General features: G+C 39.8%; 2 protein-coding genes across 3 annotated transcripts in view; one reads left to right on the forward strand and one right to left on the reverse strand.

Annotated features, from left to right (window-relative positions):
• Positions 1-17500, reverse strand: part of LOC138041153 (phospholipase A2 A2-actitoxin-Cgg2a-like) — a 41094-nt gene that overhangs the window by 18383 nt on the left and 5211 nt on the right. The window lies entirely within an intron of this gene.
• On the forward strand, positions 279-7247 carry LOC138042329 (basic phospholipase A2 homolog 1-like). Of its 2 annotated transcripts, none has more exons than XM_068888183.1 (5): positions 279-446; positions 1248-1293; positions 3571-3715; positions 6311-6426; positions 7010-7247. In XM_068888183.1, exons 1-5 carry the CDS (start codon positions 369-371, stop codon positions 7126-7128), a joined length of 504 nt encoding a protein of 167 aa, XP_068744284.1. In that variant the 5' UTR covers positions 279-368; the 3' UTR covers positions 7129-7247. The 2 variants fall into 2 exon arrangements, with proteins under 2 accessions (XP_068744284.1, XP_068744283.1); XM_068888182.1 differs by having other exon boundaries at positions 282-446; positions 1245-1293.

A 17500-nucleotide genomic window follows, 5' to 3' on the forward strand; every position in this document is an offset into this window, starting at 1 on the left:
GATTCATATATTAGAAATAAATGTATTGGCCTCATGCCTGAATCATGAGACAACCTCAGTGCAAGCAAGTCGTCTTGAATCTTGACGAATGAAGGGCTTAGTTCGATTCTAATGCAAATGTGATGCTGTATCGGCTTTCCCAGAGCGTGATGATTGCCCCAGCTGGCTAGCGTCGCACGCCTTTCGGTCTATAGCTGGGGCAGATGGGATCTCCTTATTAGGTGGGTATGATCGCCTGTAAACATCTTAAAAAATGCAAATAATAAGTAGCCTATGCTATAAATATATTGTTAAGGCGAGGCATCATAACGTGGACTGAACTACTTCGCAGCACGCCGTCTAAGAGTTTCAAATAGTTCCCGAATAACATGCAAAGAGCCGCTGTGGTCACACTTCTCCTAATAAGCGCTGTTTTCTCTTCGCCATTTCTCCATGTGATTCGAGAGGTAGGTTGAATGTGTACTATACGTTATTCCCTGGAGACAATGGAAGCCGACACAGCGACTTTGATCCCTCCCTATACCATACACCATTTTTAGGGGTATAAAATTAATACTATCAGAGGAAAGACGAAGTTAAAGTCATGGATTATCCATAGCTATAGTGGTTAGCTAGATCCAACTCCTAACTGCACTGTTCACTGACCAGCTGAGCTACATTAATTTAGGCATAGCATAAAGAGTCAGAACAAGTGGAAACGAAACTTTCAAGAAAACGACTTTTTTCTAGTTATTCAATAAGGTCTTATAAAGGACCATCTGTTACATACTTCAGTATTCTTTAAGCAATAGAGGACGTTTTTCGTGTTTCCATCTTCTCATCTAAACACGAGAGGGAGTTGGGAGAATTAAAGACAGTTATGCAAACCCGAGACGCAGTCGAGCGCTTGCATAACTGTCTCGAATTCTCCCAGCTCCCCCGAGTGTTTAGATGAGGCTATGGAAACACAGAGAAAAGTCCTGTATTGCTTTTATGAAATATTTCTCAAATATAATTCGACAAATGAAGGAAAATGCTAGGTTTTTTTAAGCCTTGATTGAAACAGATTTTCTTGATACACGCTCATATTTCCTACCAGCCAATCAAAACGCGCGTCTGACAACACATAACCAATCAAAATTCGTGTGATGTCACAGACGTGTTTCCATACTCTCATCTAAACACAGGTATTGACCAATGAGAGTGGGCGTACTATTCTAATTATTTTATAATTATCATTAGCTCTTATACCTTTTTTTTTCCAGCAGTGGGATGATATTTTGAAGGAACCCAACAATCCAGTGGGGAATACCAGTAAGAACTGAATACCTTTTACTTTACATTCGACAAATTATTTCTTTGCATAGTAGAGCTGAGAGCCAATCTGAAGTACTGAACAGACTGGACATGAAAGAGTGGAACTTAATTAAGGTGGAAGATCTGAAATGATCCGCCACATTTCAACAAATTGCGCTGCCGTCACAGTGACACTCGCTTTAGCATAATTCACTCACAGAAAGCTTAGCCTAACAGACATGAACGGTATCCAAATTATCTAGCTCGGATTTAGTGATCAGTGAAACAAATTAACCCAAGTGTCGTCTATGAAAAGACTATATAGTACTCATTTATTTATCAATTCATTCACTCGTCTATCCATTCATTCTTTTAATCAACTCATCTGTTCGTCTATAACCCTTTTCATATATTACTCTCTCCATCTGTTTATCGATAAAGGAATTCAAGGATGCATCCATTCAGATAATCATTTTTTCATTTACTAGTTCATTAACTATTATCTGTATTCATACGCGTTCATTCTCATGCCGCTATTCTAGTCGTCTGTTCAATTTTTCCCTTTTTTTAATGCAGATTTTGAGAATAGAGAATATTTTATGTTCTTTCTGCACTTTTCAGTACAATTGCTGTAAAAACAGACTACCTTTTACAAGAGCAGTACCGCTCACACATTACATCGCCTTAGAACGCCAAAATTATTCCCATACCCCACTCATGCACAGTCCTGCTAGAAGATTATTCATACCTTACACTTGATAAAAAGATTATCAATTGCCCGTTTTCTGTAACGAACCATGATTTTCGTTTATTTAAAATTTCATTACAGTCAAACCAAGTCAAGCGTACCCCCCAAGATTCCATTAATGAATTGATTATTTGAAACTTAAACCCGCTAGTCGTTTCAAGAATGCAATAATGAATTGATTATTCGAATATTGAACTCGCTGGTTCGATCCAAGAATACGGCTAACGGGTTCCGTTTCCGAAAATCGATTCAGTATTGCATTCTAGAAAAGACTAGTAGGTTTGAAACCTACTAGTCGCAACAGTGAATTGATTTTTCGAAAACGGAAGCCGTTAGCGGATTTAGCCGTATTCTTGGATCGAGCGAGCGAGTTCAATATTCGAATAATCAATTCATTATTGCATTCTTGAAACGACTAGCGGGTTCAAGTTTCAAATAATCACTTCATTAATGCAATCTTAAGGGGTACGCTTCACTTGGTTTGACTGTAAATAAATTTAAACAGTACTTTTTTGTATCACTTATCTGAAAAACTAAAAGAAGCTAACAAATCCCTATTTGTAATCAGAGGTTGTCTGCGCAAAGAAGGTTGTTCCCAAGAAGAAATTGACTGCCTTTTTATATGTAAAGTAGAACTATATGTAAAGTAGAACTAATTACCATCACAAAAACTTTGCACTTAGACTCGCTTTGAAGAGGAGGCACACATGAACTCAGAAAAGGCCTATTGCCTTAAAAAAGACCGCTTTTTACAAAAGCACTATCGTTGACACATTGCATCGGCGCTTAGAGCGCCAAAAATGTTCCATGTCTTATTCAAGCACAATCTTGTTCTAAGATTATTCAGATTTTACAGCTAGTTTACTTAAAACACTTTATAAAAGGAAATCTAACGATGAAATGATATATGAAATGAATCATATATGAACTGCGGATATGAAATCAAATGAAGCTATGATCCTCGGAGTTATGAACGCAATTTTTGCAATTGCGTAAAGAAGCCTGAAAAATTCAGGACTTCAACGGGCTTTGAACCCGTGACTTCGCGATACCGGTACGACGCTCTAACCAACTGAGCTATGAAGCCACTGTCGTTGGTAGCTGACGTCCTGAATTTTTCAGGCTTCTTTACGCAATTGCAAAATTGCGTTCATAACTGCGAGGATCATAGCTTCATTTGATTTCATATCCGCAGTTCATATATGATTCATTTCATATATCATTTCATTGTTGATTCATTCCTCACGGGAACATTGGAACCCACAAATGACCAGCTCCCAACGTCAGTGGCTTCATAGCTCAGTTGGTTAGAGCGTCGCACCGGTATCGCGAGGTCACGGGTTCAAACCTCGTTAAAGTCCTGAAATTTTCAGGCTTCTTTACGCAACTGCGAAAATTGCGTTCATAACGAGGATCATAACTTCATTTGAAAAGGAAACCATTACCCGTTTTCTGTAACTGAACGTTAAATTAACTAGTTCCCAGTTTGCTTTCCGTCCTTTGTTTATTTGTCCAAATGTGCATTTATTAGTTTATTTCCTGTACAGAGGGGTTTATCCGCACACAAAGAAATCTGATCCAATTTCATAACATGATTGGGTGCGGAACGAATCGAACATCAGCTTCTTATTTGGACTACGGATGTTATTGTGGCTATGGAGGAGGAGGGGAGCCTGTTGACGAGACCGACATGTAGGTAGACGTAGCGTCACGTAGGTAGACGTAGAGTTGCTTCTGCTTAATTGGGACTTTAAGATCTACGACGCGGTCTTTAAAAAGAACGCCCCGAAACAGCAATATCATTGGTTAAGGAGGCTCGAAAGAGGTTTTAGCTGAACGCGCGCGCGTAAGCCACACATGCAATACTTCAGCTGCTCGCGTCAGCTCATGATTCAAAATGGGTCACCGACAAGAAATACCACTGATTTAGCTCACCTTTCTTCTAATTCTGATATAGATGGAATATAAACATTCATGTTCTATTCACAAAAACTACGAAAATTTTACAAAAACGCTTTAATGGTCACCTAAATCCGTTTGTGTTGGATTGTAGTTCCACGCGCCCTCGGACTCGAATGAGCAGGTGACGCATGCGTAAATGCTGATCTTGCACCCCCTCATTTTTCCTGATTATACAACTTCACTCCTCTGCTTCCAGACGGTAATTTTTATTTTTGCATGTTAGCTTGTAATACTTCAAAATGTTTGTTTTGAAATTTAAAAACATTCTGTGGGTGAAAAAAAAAATAGAGACATATTTCAAAAAAAGTGATTTCGTTGAATTTTGAATATTTTAGAGTTTCTTTCTAACATTATCTGGTAACGTTGTACGGAAAGATTTCACCGTCCGTTTTTTGTTTTTATTTTAAGAAAAGACATGTGTTGATTTTAGAAATGCCTTATATTGTTGCCATGGTAACGGTAACTGATATGAGAATTGTATAATGCATACTTAAACTTCGTCTTGATATGATTACCCTAACTATATCTAACGACAGAATGTGTTTATTTGTTTGAAAAAGAATGAGAAAATATTTCGAGCCTCCTTATAAGAGGAAAAATAATCGTGCTGGACATGCGGCACCCATTTTAACACATATTCGTGCGGTTCTCTGCACAAAAACGACGCGAAATCACCAAATTTGAGACTGTTTTGAAGTTTTGACGACAACGAGAGCGTACAAACGTGAGTCTTTCAGTATCTATGTTTACTCTGAAACCGTTCGTACCAAGTTATTTTAAGGATACTTCGCCCACATTGTCCGACGCGAACGAGATGGCTTAACCGCGAGAAACTTTCGGTGGTGCAAAGTTATATTTCGAGGTGACGTTGACGTCGCTGTCGTAGATGTAATTAGGGAGCTTTACCAACGGCAACGGCGACGGCAACGAGAACGTCACAAATTTGCATATTTAGTAGGCAAAAACAATAGCTTTGCACGCTCTGCACGTGCGTTTTTCATTTTTGTCCATTTGGTTGCCGTCGTCAGCAAAACAACAACGTGAAATAGCCAAATTTGAGGTTTATGGAGGACGTCAGCACTTGTGAGGATAAATTTTCATTTTCTCCTCTAAATTAAGCTTGACTCATATCGGTTTCATTCTTTGAGGGACTGCCAAGCCATTGTCATGTTAAAAAGCTTGGAATAGTCTCGAAGTGATTACAATAATGGGAATTTATGTTTTGAGATGACGTTCTCGTTGCCGTTGCCGTCGTCATTGCTAAAGCTCCCTAATAGGGAGCTTACGCAAGGACGACGTCGCCAAGGAGAACGTAGTCTAAAAATATTATTTCCTGTTATTGTAATAAATTTCGTTATAACCCCAAGTCGTTCGGAATGGAAAGTGTGTATTAACATTACAGGAATAAAATTGGCATTAACGGTGTGGTTGTTTGGGAAAATAATTAAAATGTTCCGTCAGGTTCTCACGTCCTCTACATAACATACTCTTTGGTCAATTCACGTCAATAGGGAGCTTACGAAACGAGGATGACGACGGCTACGAGGACTTCATTTAAAAATACAAGTTCGCGTTATTCATACCACTACGAAACTATTTCATGTCGTTTCGCGTTAAAAATGTGTAGTAACTGTCGTGGAATTAAACTGGTATGACTGGGTTGGAAGCGTAGAGAGAGAACTGAAAATTCATCGTCATGTGCTAACGTCCTCCACAGAACCTTGAATTTGGTCATTTCACGTCATCACTTAGGAGATGACGGCAAAGAAATGTACCAAAATGTAAAACGCATGTGCAGAGCGTGCAGAGCCATTGTTTTTTCTCACTAAAGCTATTCAGTTTGTAGCGTCGTCGTTGTCGTCGGCGTCGCCGTTTCCTAAGCTCCCTGTTGTCAGGAAGAGAACGTCAACGAAATGTACCAAAATGCAAAACGCACCTGCAGGGCGCGTAGAGCTTTTGTTTTTTCTCGTTAGAACTATTGTTTTGTGACGTTCTCGTAGCCGTCGTCGTCGTCCTTGAATAAGCTCCCTATTAAGTCTCTATTTACGACAAATGAATGACATCTCGAAATTTTGTCATATCATTAATAAGTTATCACATTAGTTTTATCGTGTAATTTGGAAATCAAGTGATTACCTATACAAATTTGGTTATTTCGCGATGAGTTTGCAGGCAAAGAAATTTTGCATTAAAGTCCAAGAGAAAAAAGGATGCCAGCAAACATCCCGGGCCATATTGTAAAGTCACAACTCTAGGCAACAAAAGTGGCAGTGTGCCATTTTCAAAGTGCTCTTTCCTCGACTGTTGCTTGTCTATATTTTTCAGTTGCTGCAAAACTCACGATGAGTGCTACGGGGCTGTGGACAAGGCGGAGTTGTGCTCTTCTAAATACGCTACATATGCGAACTTTTACAAAAGGAACAACACTTGCACTGGCTGCGGTAAGTATAGTGTAGTGGTTTCACGATCATATCAATTATTGTGTACACGTACGAGAAGGGCTTCGCGTAACGATGGTTTACTGCTCTTTTCGTATTTTTTTTTAGAATCTTGTCCCAGTCAAAACGTGATCATTGTGCGGTTGGGGCTAGAAGCGGAGATTCCGCAGAATAATGATATTTATATTACTTTGTGCGTAAATATACTGTATGCACCAGTGTGGTATATGTTCTTGGGAATAAATGAATAAGAGTTTCAATCTTTCATGGCTAGACACTCTGCCCCAAAGGAATACCTTATGTGTTTACCGTCAAGTCAGCACTCCGCACAGGGATCCCACACTTATACTTGTATTCATTTTTGACCGCCGCGTGCAAATTCACAGAACAACTTCCCTTTGCAAAGCCACAGACCATTTTACGGATACGGTGGCCATTTTGAAATCCATTGTTTCAAATAGCTATTATGGTATTCTAAGGGGGCAAATTAGCAGAATGGACGCCGTATATGTAAAATGGTCTATTTACAAAGGAATTACCAGTTTGAAAAGCTCCTCCTAATTGGTACTATTTAATATCTTTTCAGCGGACCCAGAGGGAACTTGTGACCGTGCTATCTGTGAATGCGATGGGGCAGCGGTGAGGTGTTTTGCTCAGGCAGAGTACAATGAAGACAACTTCAACTACCCTCAACGCAAGTGCTAAGCATTGAACCAACTTGGATTCACCGGATTACTGAGAATAGTAGTGAAAGTAGAAGCTCCTGATATTCTCCGAAACTTTATGGCTATCTTACAGAATCATAATAAAAGCAATTAAGAATATTTTTAAAAGTTTGTTCTTCTTACCACTTGCTTGTAAAACGATCCTTCAAAGGTCACAATTCTATGTGGCTGCGTGCTTGTTGAGAGAATGATCATTTTGAGCGAAGGAAGGAACTCCGATCCAGCAATTATGAAGGAAGGATTATAGTTAGTCGCTAAAGAGACTGTGGTGCTTATCATCATCATATCTTTATTTACCCTCGAATTTTAGAGTAGCTTGGTGTAGATAATAGTCCTTTTTCGATGTATTAAAACTCAGCTTGAAAGAGGGGTTTAGAGGACAAAGACAAAGGAAAGTGGATGATATGCAAATATTTTTCACATTCATTCAACGTGTTTCTATTGTTTTTGTCCTCACTATCAAGCTAAATATTTGATAATTCGAAAATTGCCTATCGGGAGCTTAAGCAAGGAGGAGGACGACGACGGCAACATCTCTAATGAGCAAAAGCAAAAGCTCTGAACGTGTTTTACATTTGTGTACATTTCCATGCCGCTCTCGCGCTAACAACAACGTAAATTGACCAAAATTTGAGTTTATGAGGAAGACGTGGACACCTCACATTAAATTATATTATTATTCATTCAAAATCTTTCCCCGTTTCTGATAGGTTAAAACCACACGCATAATTCACCATAACCAGCTGCTGTTCACCAAATTTGGAAAGAAACTATTGAATTATTGAATCGATGACGTCAAAATGACGTCAAAAGTGCAGCCCGCTGCAAATTATTGAACCGTTGACCGGAAAAAGATGGGGACGAGATTGTGTTATTTTGTTGAGCAGAAAAATGGCTGCGAGTAGGTTTAGAAGTTTGAGCGAAGAAAATATTTTGAATGAATAATAAAGCAATCATTGAATTCGGCTTTCGTAGAATATGAAGAATTCTGCAGATCTCGGAGGATGTTATCCAAATCGGCCTTCGGCCTTGGTGGATAACACCCTCCTCGACCTGCAGAATTCTTCATATCTTACTCAGCCTCATCCAATAATTGCTAAATATTTCTTAGACAACGTTCTCGTAGCCGACTTGCTTAAGGTCCTTCGTATCTTCGAGTATTTACCCTCCCAATCATGCTGCACCACAGAGGACAGACCACCACACCGGGAACTCCATGCCCTACTCTTTGCGAATAGTGTGTGGGCAGGAGCACATGAGTAGGAGCTTACCTCTCTCATACACGCCCTTATGAGTCAACCGTTGCGCGAATCTTTCTACTTTTAGAACGCCACGAGTTCCCCGGCTCTGCACGCACTGTTTTAAAAGGCCAACGGGGTAAAGTCTTTGTCCAACGAAGACAAATAAAGCAGTAAAACTGTATTTAAATCGTGTAAATTTATGTAAATTTATGTAAATGCGAGTCTCCTGCTCGAGGATTCGTCCTAAAAATAGAAAAATAGAAAGATCTACTGCATATGGAGGCTCCTACCAATGGGCTCCTGTGTGTGGGTTCTTTTACGTCCCACAGGGTTATGAACATTGAAGGGTTGTGAGACGCGCCCTACGGTTTATCGTCCTTATTCGATAAAACTAGAGAGTCTAACCATTTGCAAATGTAATTGCAAAAGCAGCACTTTCTCCTCGGTTATTAAAGACCCTGAGTGTTAGTCCGTCTGGAGTCGAACTCACGACCTCCCACATAGCAGCCTGGTGCTCAACCAGCTAAGTCACCGGTGCTGCTTCGGTGAAAGAAAAAGACACGAAAAGTTGGTTTTATCAAACGAGTTGAAAAAGTTCGAATTGCCACCGTGAAGAAATAAAATGACTGACGTTTCGAGGGTTAGCCCTTCGTCAGAGCGATAGGACCCTTCAAGAAATGCACATCTCTCATTTAACCTACCGTCAGATTTTGAACACAACTGGCCCGGGTTGCTCGACGCATGGTTAGCCCTAACCAGCGTTAAATACCATGGACACAGGTTTTGATACCTCTTAACCAAAGGTTAGCGCCAACCAGGCTTCGAGCAACCGGTCCCAAGTGTATACAGTGGTTGCGGTCGCATTAGCGAGTGAACACCAGTGTTAAATCAAGTTCTATTGTTCAGTTTTCCCCTAGGGATTCAAAACACCAGAGCGTTGACACAATAGTATCAACACCAGTGTTACACTGTGTTTCTCTCAATTGTGACCGCAACCAGTGTAGATGGTTTGCAACCAATCCCTTGATAACAATGGTGTAAAATACAATTGCTAGTGAACGAACAAAAGGAGCTAATGAAAGATCTTTTGTTTTCGTCCAAGAACAAGGAGGCGATGACGTAACGGGTCACCTATGTTTGAGGTAACAGGTCGCCACGCAGTCCTCACATATTAATGGTGCGCATGTAAAATTAGTTTGCCATCCTTCCGAACAAGGCATCGATGTTGTAATTGTCGCCGTTTCGTGGTGACAATTTCTGAACATCCAACGCCATTGCATAGTTTGTTTGGCAAAGACTGACCGGATCACTTGAATGTTCTACATTGAAATGGAGAGCTTAATTAACGTTATGTGAATATGGTGTAGGTCCTTAGCTCATGATAAAAGCACTGAACAACGCAAGCGCGTCATACTCCCAGGAAGGGTGGGGTTACTCTCAGAAAAATTGGGTGAGGGTGTGCGGCCCGCTTCTTGAAACTCTTTTCCTATTTTAGAGAAATAAAATGTACGATATTCCCTACCCTGTTTCAGACCTTAAACCAAATGAAGTTTTAAGATGAAGTATTATCCTCCATTTAGATTACTCTGTCCCAGGACTTTTGGTAGCAGATAAAAAGAAAACTAGACCCCCCCGTGAGGGTACACTGGGTTGCCTGTGGTACGTGCAGCGTTCCAGACAATTTTTTTCAAGTTGGGGGGTCATTAAGACCATTTACCAGACGAGGCCCTTTGGCTCACAGGTCCTTACAAATTCGTACCACGAAACAGATAGGTCCTTGCGTAATATATAGCTCTAACAGTGCACGATATTGTTTGGGTATTGTCTATCATTGTAGTGCCATGGTAGAAGTCTTGGGTAAATAGCCTTAGAAGACATGTGGCTACTAGCAAAGTACTGAACCCAGAATTTAAAGATTGAAGAAAATAAATGGGAAGTGAGAAACATTGGCTTCTGATAATTTTCAAGCTCCCTGACAACTTCTTTTCACCACAAGTTTAAGCCTGCCCTCTGAGTATCTGACAGCTTTGTAATACTTAAGTTTACTAAAGTTAAACCCTCTCCGGCGGGGTTAGTATCTAGATGAGTGACCTAAAACATATACCCCTTCGTAAAACAGAAGCATTCGACCGAAAATACTATTAACGCTAACAAATGCGAACTCAGCAAGGTACCGGTTTTGTTAGCTTGCTTTATGCAAAAACAAATATTGATGCAAAAGTAAATAAATATTGATACACAGTTTTTAGAAAAAGCAGAAGGAAGTTTCCAGGACGGTCGCTCGAGAATAACATATTTACGACATGATAACAACATTAATTTTGAACCGTGAATATAGAATATAAAAAGTTACGATCAGCGACAAACATTTTGGGAGCTTTTTGCTACGTTCAATTTTGTTATTGTACTTTTGGCTGCACAAATAAATCGCAAAATCGAAAGTGACATCCCCGGAATTCAGCGGGCGCCGTGATTAAGTTACCGCGGCATGTTTACTCGCCAAACAATGAAGCATCTATGTCAAATGATGGCAAGATACCGGGTTTTCGTAAGTTTCTTTTTCTGTCAAGTGTTATAAAGTTTGACAATAAATGAGCGAATTCAAAACAAAGATCACAATCGCCCACCATTGTTTCTGCAGAGTCAACAATTTACTCTCCAAGACGAGGTTATTTATCACCAGGTAATTCCATCATTTTGGAAATAGCAGCTACTTTACTATTCATCGGCGTCACAATTTTTTGCTGATTTTGGGGCTCATTTTGTAGAAACTCAAGCACGCTTCCAACAGACCTGTTTATTTTCGTGAACCTTTCCTGCTTACAGGGCAATACTAGAAATATCCTCCCGTATCACATTTCAACCTTAAGCTCGAAAATTCAATACACGGCATGATATTATAATTCACAAAGGCAGAAAATATCACAGAATCCTTTTCCAGCGAAACATTTTATTGAAACAAACAACATAAGATGCACTAAAACGCCATTCGCGTTGCAATGACTTTCGACGCCATTGCTGGTTAACGAGAATAACAAACTCACGGGGCAGAATGTATATTTATATTTAATTAAGTTAGCCCAACCTCATTTTGACACGAAAATGCTTTCCTATTGCCATAAAAACTATCCAGTTAAGCTCGCATATCATAAAACATGATGAATTCATAAAGGCCACCTTTTCCAGGGAACATTTTTTTGAAACAAGCAACATATTTGCTATTAGAGGCAAAAACCCCTTCTATTTCATTACGTGCGTGAAGAGAAGAAACTCAATCAGTTCAAATATGCGCAATATAGACCTTATTCATAAATGGCGGCTAATTTATAATTCTTTTGTCGAAGTGCAAATTAGCCTACCAAGCCTCGATACCATACAGTGAATTGAAAAGAATTCTAGCTCTAAAATGAGGCTTGGTAGGCTAATTTTCACGTGGACAAAAGAATTATGAATGTGACCGCCATTTATGAATAAGGTCTATTGCAACAAACTAAATTTCAGGATCAAACCGTTTCCATGAAAAACCTTTTCCTTGAATAATGAAGCACAAAATACACGACAAGCTTTCTTTCAAATAATTCTTGGCTGTCACATTTCCAATTATTTTTTTTACCTGAAGACTGTGCAGAGTTGATCACAGATCCACGTCAGGTGTTCGATTCGTTCTCTGTCTTCAATTATGTTAAACCCATAAGTTACCAGAGAATTTTCCATTTGGTTTCAGTGTTCTACATAACAGCACTCTTGGTAAAATATTATTTTAGAAATACAGCTCACTTTGATTTCGGCTCGACGGGCGATAGATTGTTGTCGAAGTCCATTACTCGTCGCTTTTGAGATTCCAGGTTTTGGTTTTTCACCGCCTGCCTAGTTTATCCAACTGACTTTCCATAATTGAGCTCCATAAGGGTATATTTTGTCTAAGGATCCACTAAAACGCCATTCGCGTTACATGACTTTCGACGCCATTGCAAACTAAGTTGATGATTCTATACTGTGTCCACCAGAGAAATCTACGCATTTCCCATTACCCTCTCGAGCCTAAGAAAATACGCGCAGAAGGCTCTATGCACAAAGACACCACTTACCAGGGGAGTGACAGGCAAGACTTTTGCCGACACGGGAAAAAAAAATAAAACGAACAAATCCCACCCACTTTCCGGCTGGGATTGCCATACCGGCAACCCAGTAAAAATAAAACAAACAAATGAAACGCAGACCCCGACTGGGTTTGCCATACTGGCAACCCAGTAAAAATGTAGAAGTAGTCCCTGGACAGGATTTGTATCCGGAACCCCTACTTTGAAGGAACTGTTTTTATCCACTTAACCAACCACTTAAGTTCAACTGAATGGAAAGTGTGCCGATAATTTACGAAAACTAATTAGTATATATGTAAACTCATTGCTGAATAATGGTTAAGTCTAAGGCTTGATTTTAAAATGGTTAGCTTTATCTTGAAGTATGGAAACCGACATTTTTCACTGTGTAAGCGTGCTTCTTAGCGGGACCGGTGTTAATACAGGTTTATAGCGGCATTTGGAAGAAAAATTTGACATAAAAAAAAAAATAGGATCCTCGCAGTTAGTGGTAGTCTCGTGCTTAAATGGAGGGGTTATTAATCAAACATTTCCAGGTTCGAGTCCTGCGAGTCCAGACTATCAAGCTGTCAGTGTCCAAAATGGACGATAACACTTACTTGGAATAGCCTGCTTGCCGGGGTGAGCGTCATTTGGAATAGACGAGATTGACATTTCCGCTTTTACTTCAGTTACATGAAGTTAACTCTATACCAGAAATTTTCACGTCAATTTAATTTGAAAGAGCACGCTTTTAAGTTCCAAGATTTTAAAAGAACTTGAAGGTGGAGAAGGTTGCCGAACCTGGACCATGAGCGACAATTGCATCATTGATAACCACTACACTATCGAAGCAAGCCGATGAGCAAATGCGAGTTTTCATAGCATTTAAATGGATACCCATCACCAAAATTGAAAGCTAACCGGTTTAAAATGGGTGTTAGACCTACCGCACGCTCTTCCAATATGGCGTCTAATACGTGTTTCGTGGCGACATCTACCTCCTTCAAGCAGGCTACACTTGGAGCAAATTGACAATTAAGAATAAATTCAAATCAATTGAGGGAGAGAGTTGGTTGCAAATGCGGATGCCGTGATGTTGTTTGACCCGGCAACCGAAAGTGAGCAGTTCCTCTATAAGGAAGATATCGTTGACGTCACCTATTGACATAAATGCTTTTTTAGTTCATTTATGAACACTGTGGATGAAACATTAGGGCCGTTTATACGAGAGAAAATAAGCCGCGGCTTACTCTGGCCGCGGCTTGCATAAGACGCGAACACCCCGTATAAATGGTACAAAATCTACGTTCACGGCTTTCTCAAGCCGCGACTTATCCTAGCCTAGGAGTTTTTACTCGTATAAATAGTTCGCGTATTATGTACGCCACGGCTTACTTTCTGTCGTGTAAACGGCCCTAATGTGATGAAACAGATGTAAACAGAATTTGCGGTGGTGATTTCATAGTTCACATCACCTCCCAGAAAAAATTGAAATTAACTGCCATGGAGTTGATCAGGTACAAATGTGCCAAGACAGCAAATATTGTATTAGGCTTATGTAGTCTAACAAATAACATTAAATCATTAGTCTTCTTCTGGGAAAATTGGCGACATCCCGATTTCGTGGAACGGACACGAACACGAAATTACAACAACATGCACAGGCTGAGGAGTCGGCTGGTATTTTTTTTTTACAGCTCACAGTATTGGTTTACCAATACAGAAAGTATCCTAAACATTCATAAAAGCTAACCTTAGGCCTAAAAACGTTTGTTCAGGCCTAATTAGGCCTAAGGTTAGCCTTTATGCACGTTTAGGATACTTTCTGTATTAGTACAACAATGACCTGAGACCAGTGACGTGTGACCTGTAAAAAATACCAGCCGGAATCGAGTTCAAGTATTCATTTTTCAGAGTCCAGTCGGAGCTCAATACAAGCCACGAGGGTTACGAGTTAAGTTCACAGGTCATTTCACATATTATGTTCCCCTCATTTCAACAAATGAGCACCGAATTCGGCAAGAATTCCTTTCTCAGGACACTGGGTACGAGCAAAATACAAGCAACATCGAAAAAACAGAATGAGATGTGACGTGAAAAACAACAAAGCAGCTTTTATATTGTAACGTCGTCTAAAAGTGACAAATTTTGACTTTGCAAAAGCAATGGTCAACCTTAACAACAAAATAAATCGTGAAATAAAATTAATTTAGCAAAAATACACGTGGCATTCTGGCCTCGAGCACATGCGAGCTTTGAGCGGAGTCCAAATGCCCGCTAACTGCGCCGTTAAGGACGGTGTCTACTATTGTTATTACGCATACGTTCTGCGCATCTCGAATTACTCGGATTTCCTATCGGCGGTGCTTATTAATACAGGGATATTTTTGCGCGGTTCAAAACTATGCGGAGAAAGCAGCACTCAGCAAGAGCTCTTGGTATCCCAAAAGAAAATTGGGGGTAACCATGCATTTTTCAGAGATAATTAAGCTTCAATTTGGCAAAGAACGCCATACATTGCTTTGTATTTTAAAGCTTTTTACAAATATTCTTGATTAATTATCTTCGAAAAATGCGTGGTTACCCCCAATTTTCTTTTTACTGGGTTGCTAAACCCAGTCAGAATCTGCGTAGCGTTTCGTCGTTTAATTTTTTTCCGTGTCGGGAAAAGTCTTGCCTGTCACTCCCCTGCTAAGTGGTGTCTTTGTGCATAGAGTCTTCTGTGCGTATTTTGTTAGGTTTGAGGGGGCTGGGGTAATGCGTAGCTTGCTCTGCACAATTAACCTGTAATGGCGTCGAAAGTCATTGTAACGCGAATGGCTTTTTAGTACATCTTTAAAGAAAATATACACACATGGACTCTCTTGTTGTCTCTTTTGTGCTTTATTATTTACGGTCAAGGTTCTTTCGAAAAGGGTTGAATGTGAACTGTCAGAAATTTATTTAATTGCATATGCTTTGTGATTGTGTGTTTCGCTTGCACGCACGCAACTGAAATAGGAAGGGTTTCTTGCCTCTTATAGCAAATATGTTGCTTGTTTCAAGAAATGTTTCGGTGGAAAATATTTCTGTGAAATTTCCAGCTTTTGTGAATTTATCATGTTGTGTAATTTTCGAGCTTAGCAAATTTGCATACATGTGTTGAAATGTGATCATGGGGAGAATTTTTGTGGTAACGCATAAGTCACGAAAATAAACAGGTCTGTTGGAAGCGTGCTTGAGTTTCAACAAAATGACCCCCAAAATCGGCAAAAGATTATAACGCTGATGAATAATAAAGTAGCTGCTATTACCAAAACGATGGAATTACCTGGTGATAAATAACCTTGTCTTGGAGAGTAAATTTTTGATTTTCCAGAAACAATGGTCAACCTCTGAGAGTTGGGCGATTGTGATCTTTGCGTTGAATTCGCACATTTCTTGTCAAAATTTATAACAATCGAAAGAAAAAGAAAACTAACAAAAACAAAAACCCGGTAGCTTGGCATCATTAGACACAGACGCTTGACTGTTTCGCGAGTAAACATAATCACTGCGCCCGCTGAATTCAATGTGCGATTTACTCGGCGCAGCCAAACTTGTACAATTACGACAAAACAACTAAAATCTCCCAAACTGTTTTTCGCTGATGGTGACTCTTTATACTCGTGGTTCAAAATTAATGTTGTTTTCATGTCGTAGATTTTGTTACCGATGGCAAAATATTTTATGCTCGATCGACCGTCCTGAAACTTCCTTCCGCTCTTCTTAAAAATTGTGTATCCATATTTATTTACTCTTACATCAATATTTGTTTTGCATAAAGCAAGCTAACAAAATCTGTATCTTGCTTGGTTCGCGTTTGATAGCATTAAAATAGATTTTTCGGTCCTATGCTTCTGTTACTGAGTGGTATATTTCTTAGGTCGCCCATCCAGATACTAACCCCGCCGAACAGGAGAAATAACTTCAGCTTTCAACTTTTGTTTACAAAGCTGTCAGATGCTGTCAGTGCACGCTTACACTTGTGGTGGAAAGAAGTTGCATGATCAACATGCCAGCCCAGAAGCCAATGTTTCTCGATTCCCTTTTATTTTCTTCAGTCTCTCTGGGTTCAGTACTTTGCTAGTAACCACATGTCTTCTCAAGGGGCTATTTATCTAAGACTTCTACCATGGCGCTACAATGGTAGACAATACCAAAACAATATCGTGTACTGTTAGACCGACATATTACGCAAAGACAACTGTCAACATGTCATCCCAGAAGACAATGTTTTTCACTTCCCATTTATTTTCTTCAATCTTTCTGGGTTCAGTACTTTGCTAGTAACCACATGTCTTCTCGGGCTATTTACCCAAGACTTCTACCACGGCACTACAATGATAGACAATACCAAAACAATATCGTGCACTGTTAGAGCTACATATTACGCAAGGACAACTTGAATCTCCTGGAAGACAACACACAGCTCAGTTGACATTATGGAATAAATCGCTGTGTTACTTCACTACCACACGTAAGCAATGCGTGTCAATTTTTTTTAAAGAGGACAGGAATTTCTTCTTTCTGACCAATGATTAATTAATAGGCCGGTAGCCAGGTTTTTAACCTCAGAAAAGGATCTGTTTCGTCGTACGAACGTGTGAGGACCTGTGAGCCAAAGGGCCTCTGCTGCTATGACTTCTGGTATGACTTCTGGTCTGACTTCTTTTCCCCCCCCCCCAAAACTTGGAAAAAATTGCGTGGAACGCTGCACGTACCACAGGCAACCCAGTGTAGCCTCACGGAGGGTCTAGTTGGATTTCAATAACACTTGTTAAGATCTGCTTTTCCCGCATAAGGTGCGGTTACACGGGACACTTTTACCGTGGTAAATTGCCTTTTTACCACGGGAAACTGTATTTAGGATAATTTTTCTTTAAAAGTAATTGAAACCTTTAGAAATGTCGTCGATGGATGGCTATCCGAGTGAATTATTTAGCGAAGAACACGGTCTTTCACAAGCGATGTTAGAACGTAAAAAGGACAATTTTACACTAAAAGACCT

Source organism: Montipora capricornis, chromosome 3, assembly GCF_036669925.1.
Source record: "Montipora capricornis isolate CH-2021 chromosome 3, ASM3666992v2, whole genome shotgun sequence".
NCBI classification, from domain to species: domain Eukaryota; kingdom Metazoa; phylum Cnidaria; class Anthozoa; order Scleractinia; family Acroporidae; genus Montipora; species Montipora capricornis.

What these genes read in the sequence shown, in the direction of transcription:
- LOC138042329 (XM_068888182.1), top strand. Translation starts at nt 369, where the DNA reads ATGCAAAGAGCCGCTGTGGTCACACTTCTCCTAATAAGCGCTGTTTTC. An exon ending in TTCTCCATGTGATTCGAGAG is followed by an intron (nt 447 to 1,244) that starts GTAGGTTGAATG and finishes TTTTTTTTCCAG; the next exon opens with CAGTGGGATGATATTTTGAA. An exon ending in CAACACTTGCACTGGCTGCG is followed by an intron (nt 6,427 to 7,009) that starts GTAAGTATAGTG and finishes ATATCTTTTCAG; the next exon opens with CGGACCCAGAGGGAACTTGT.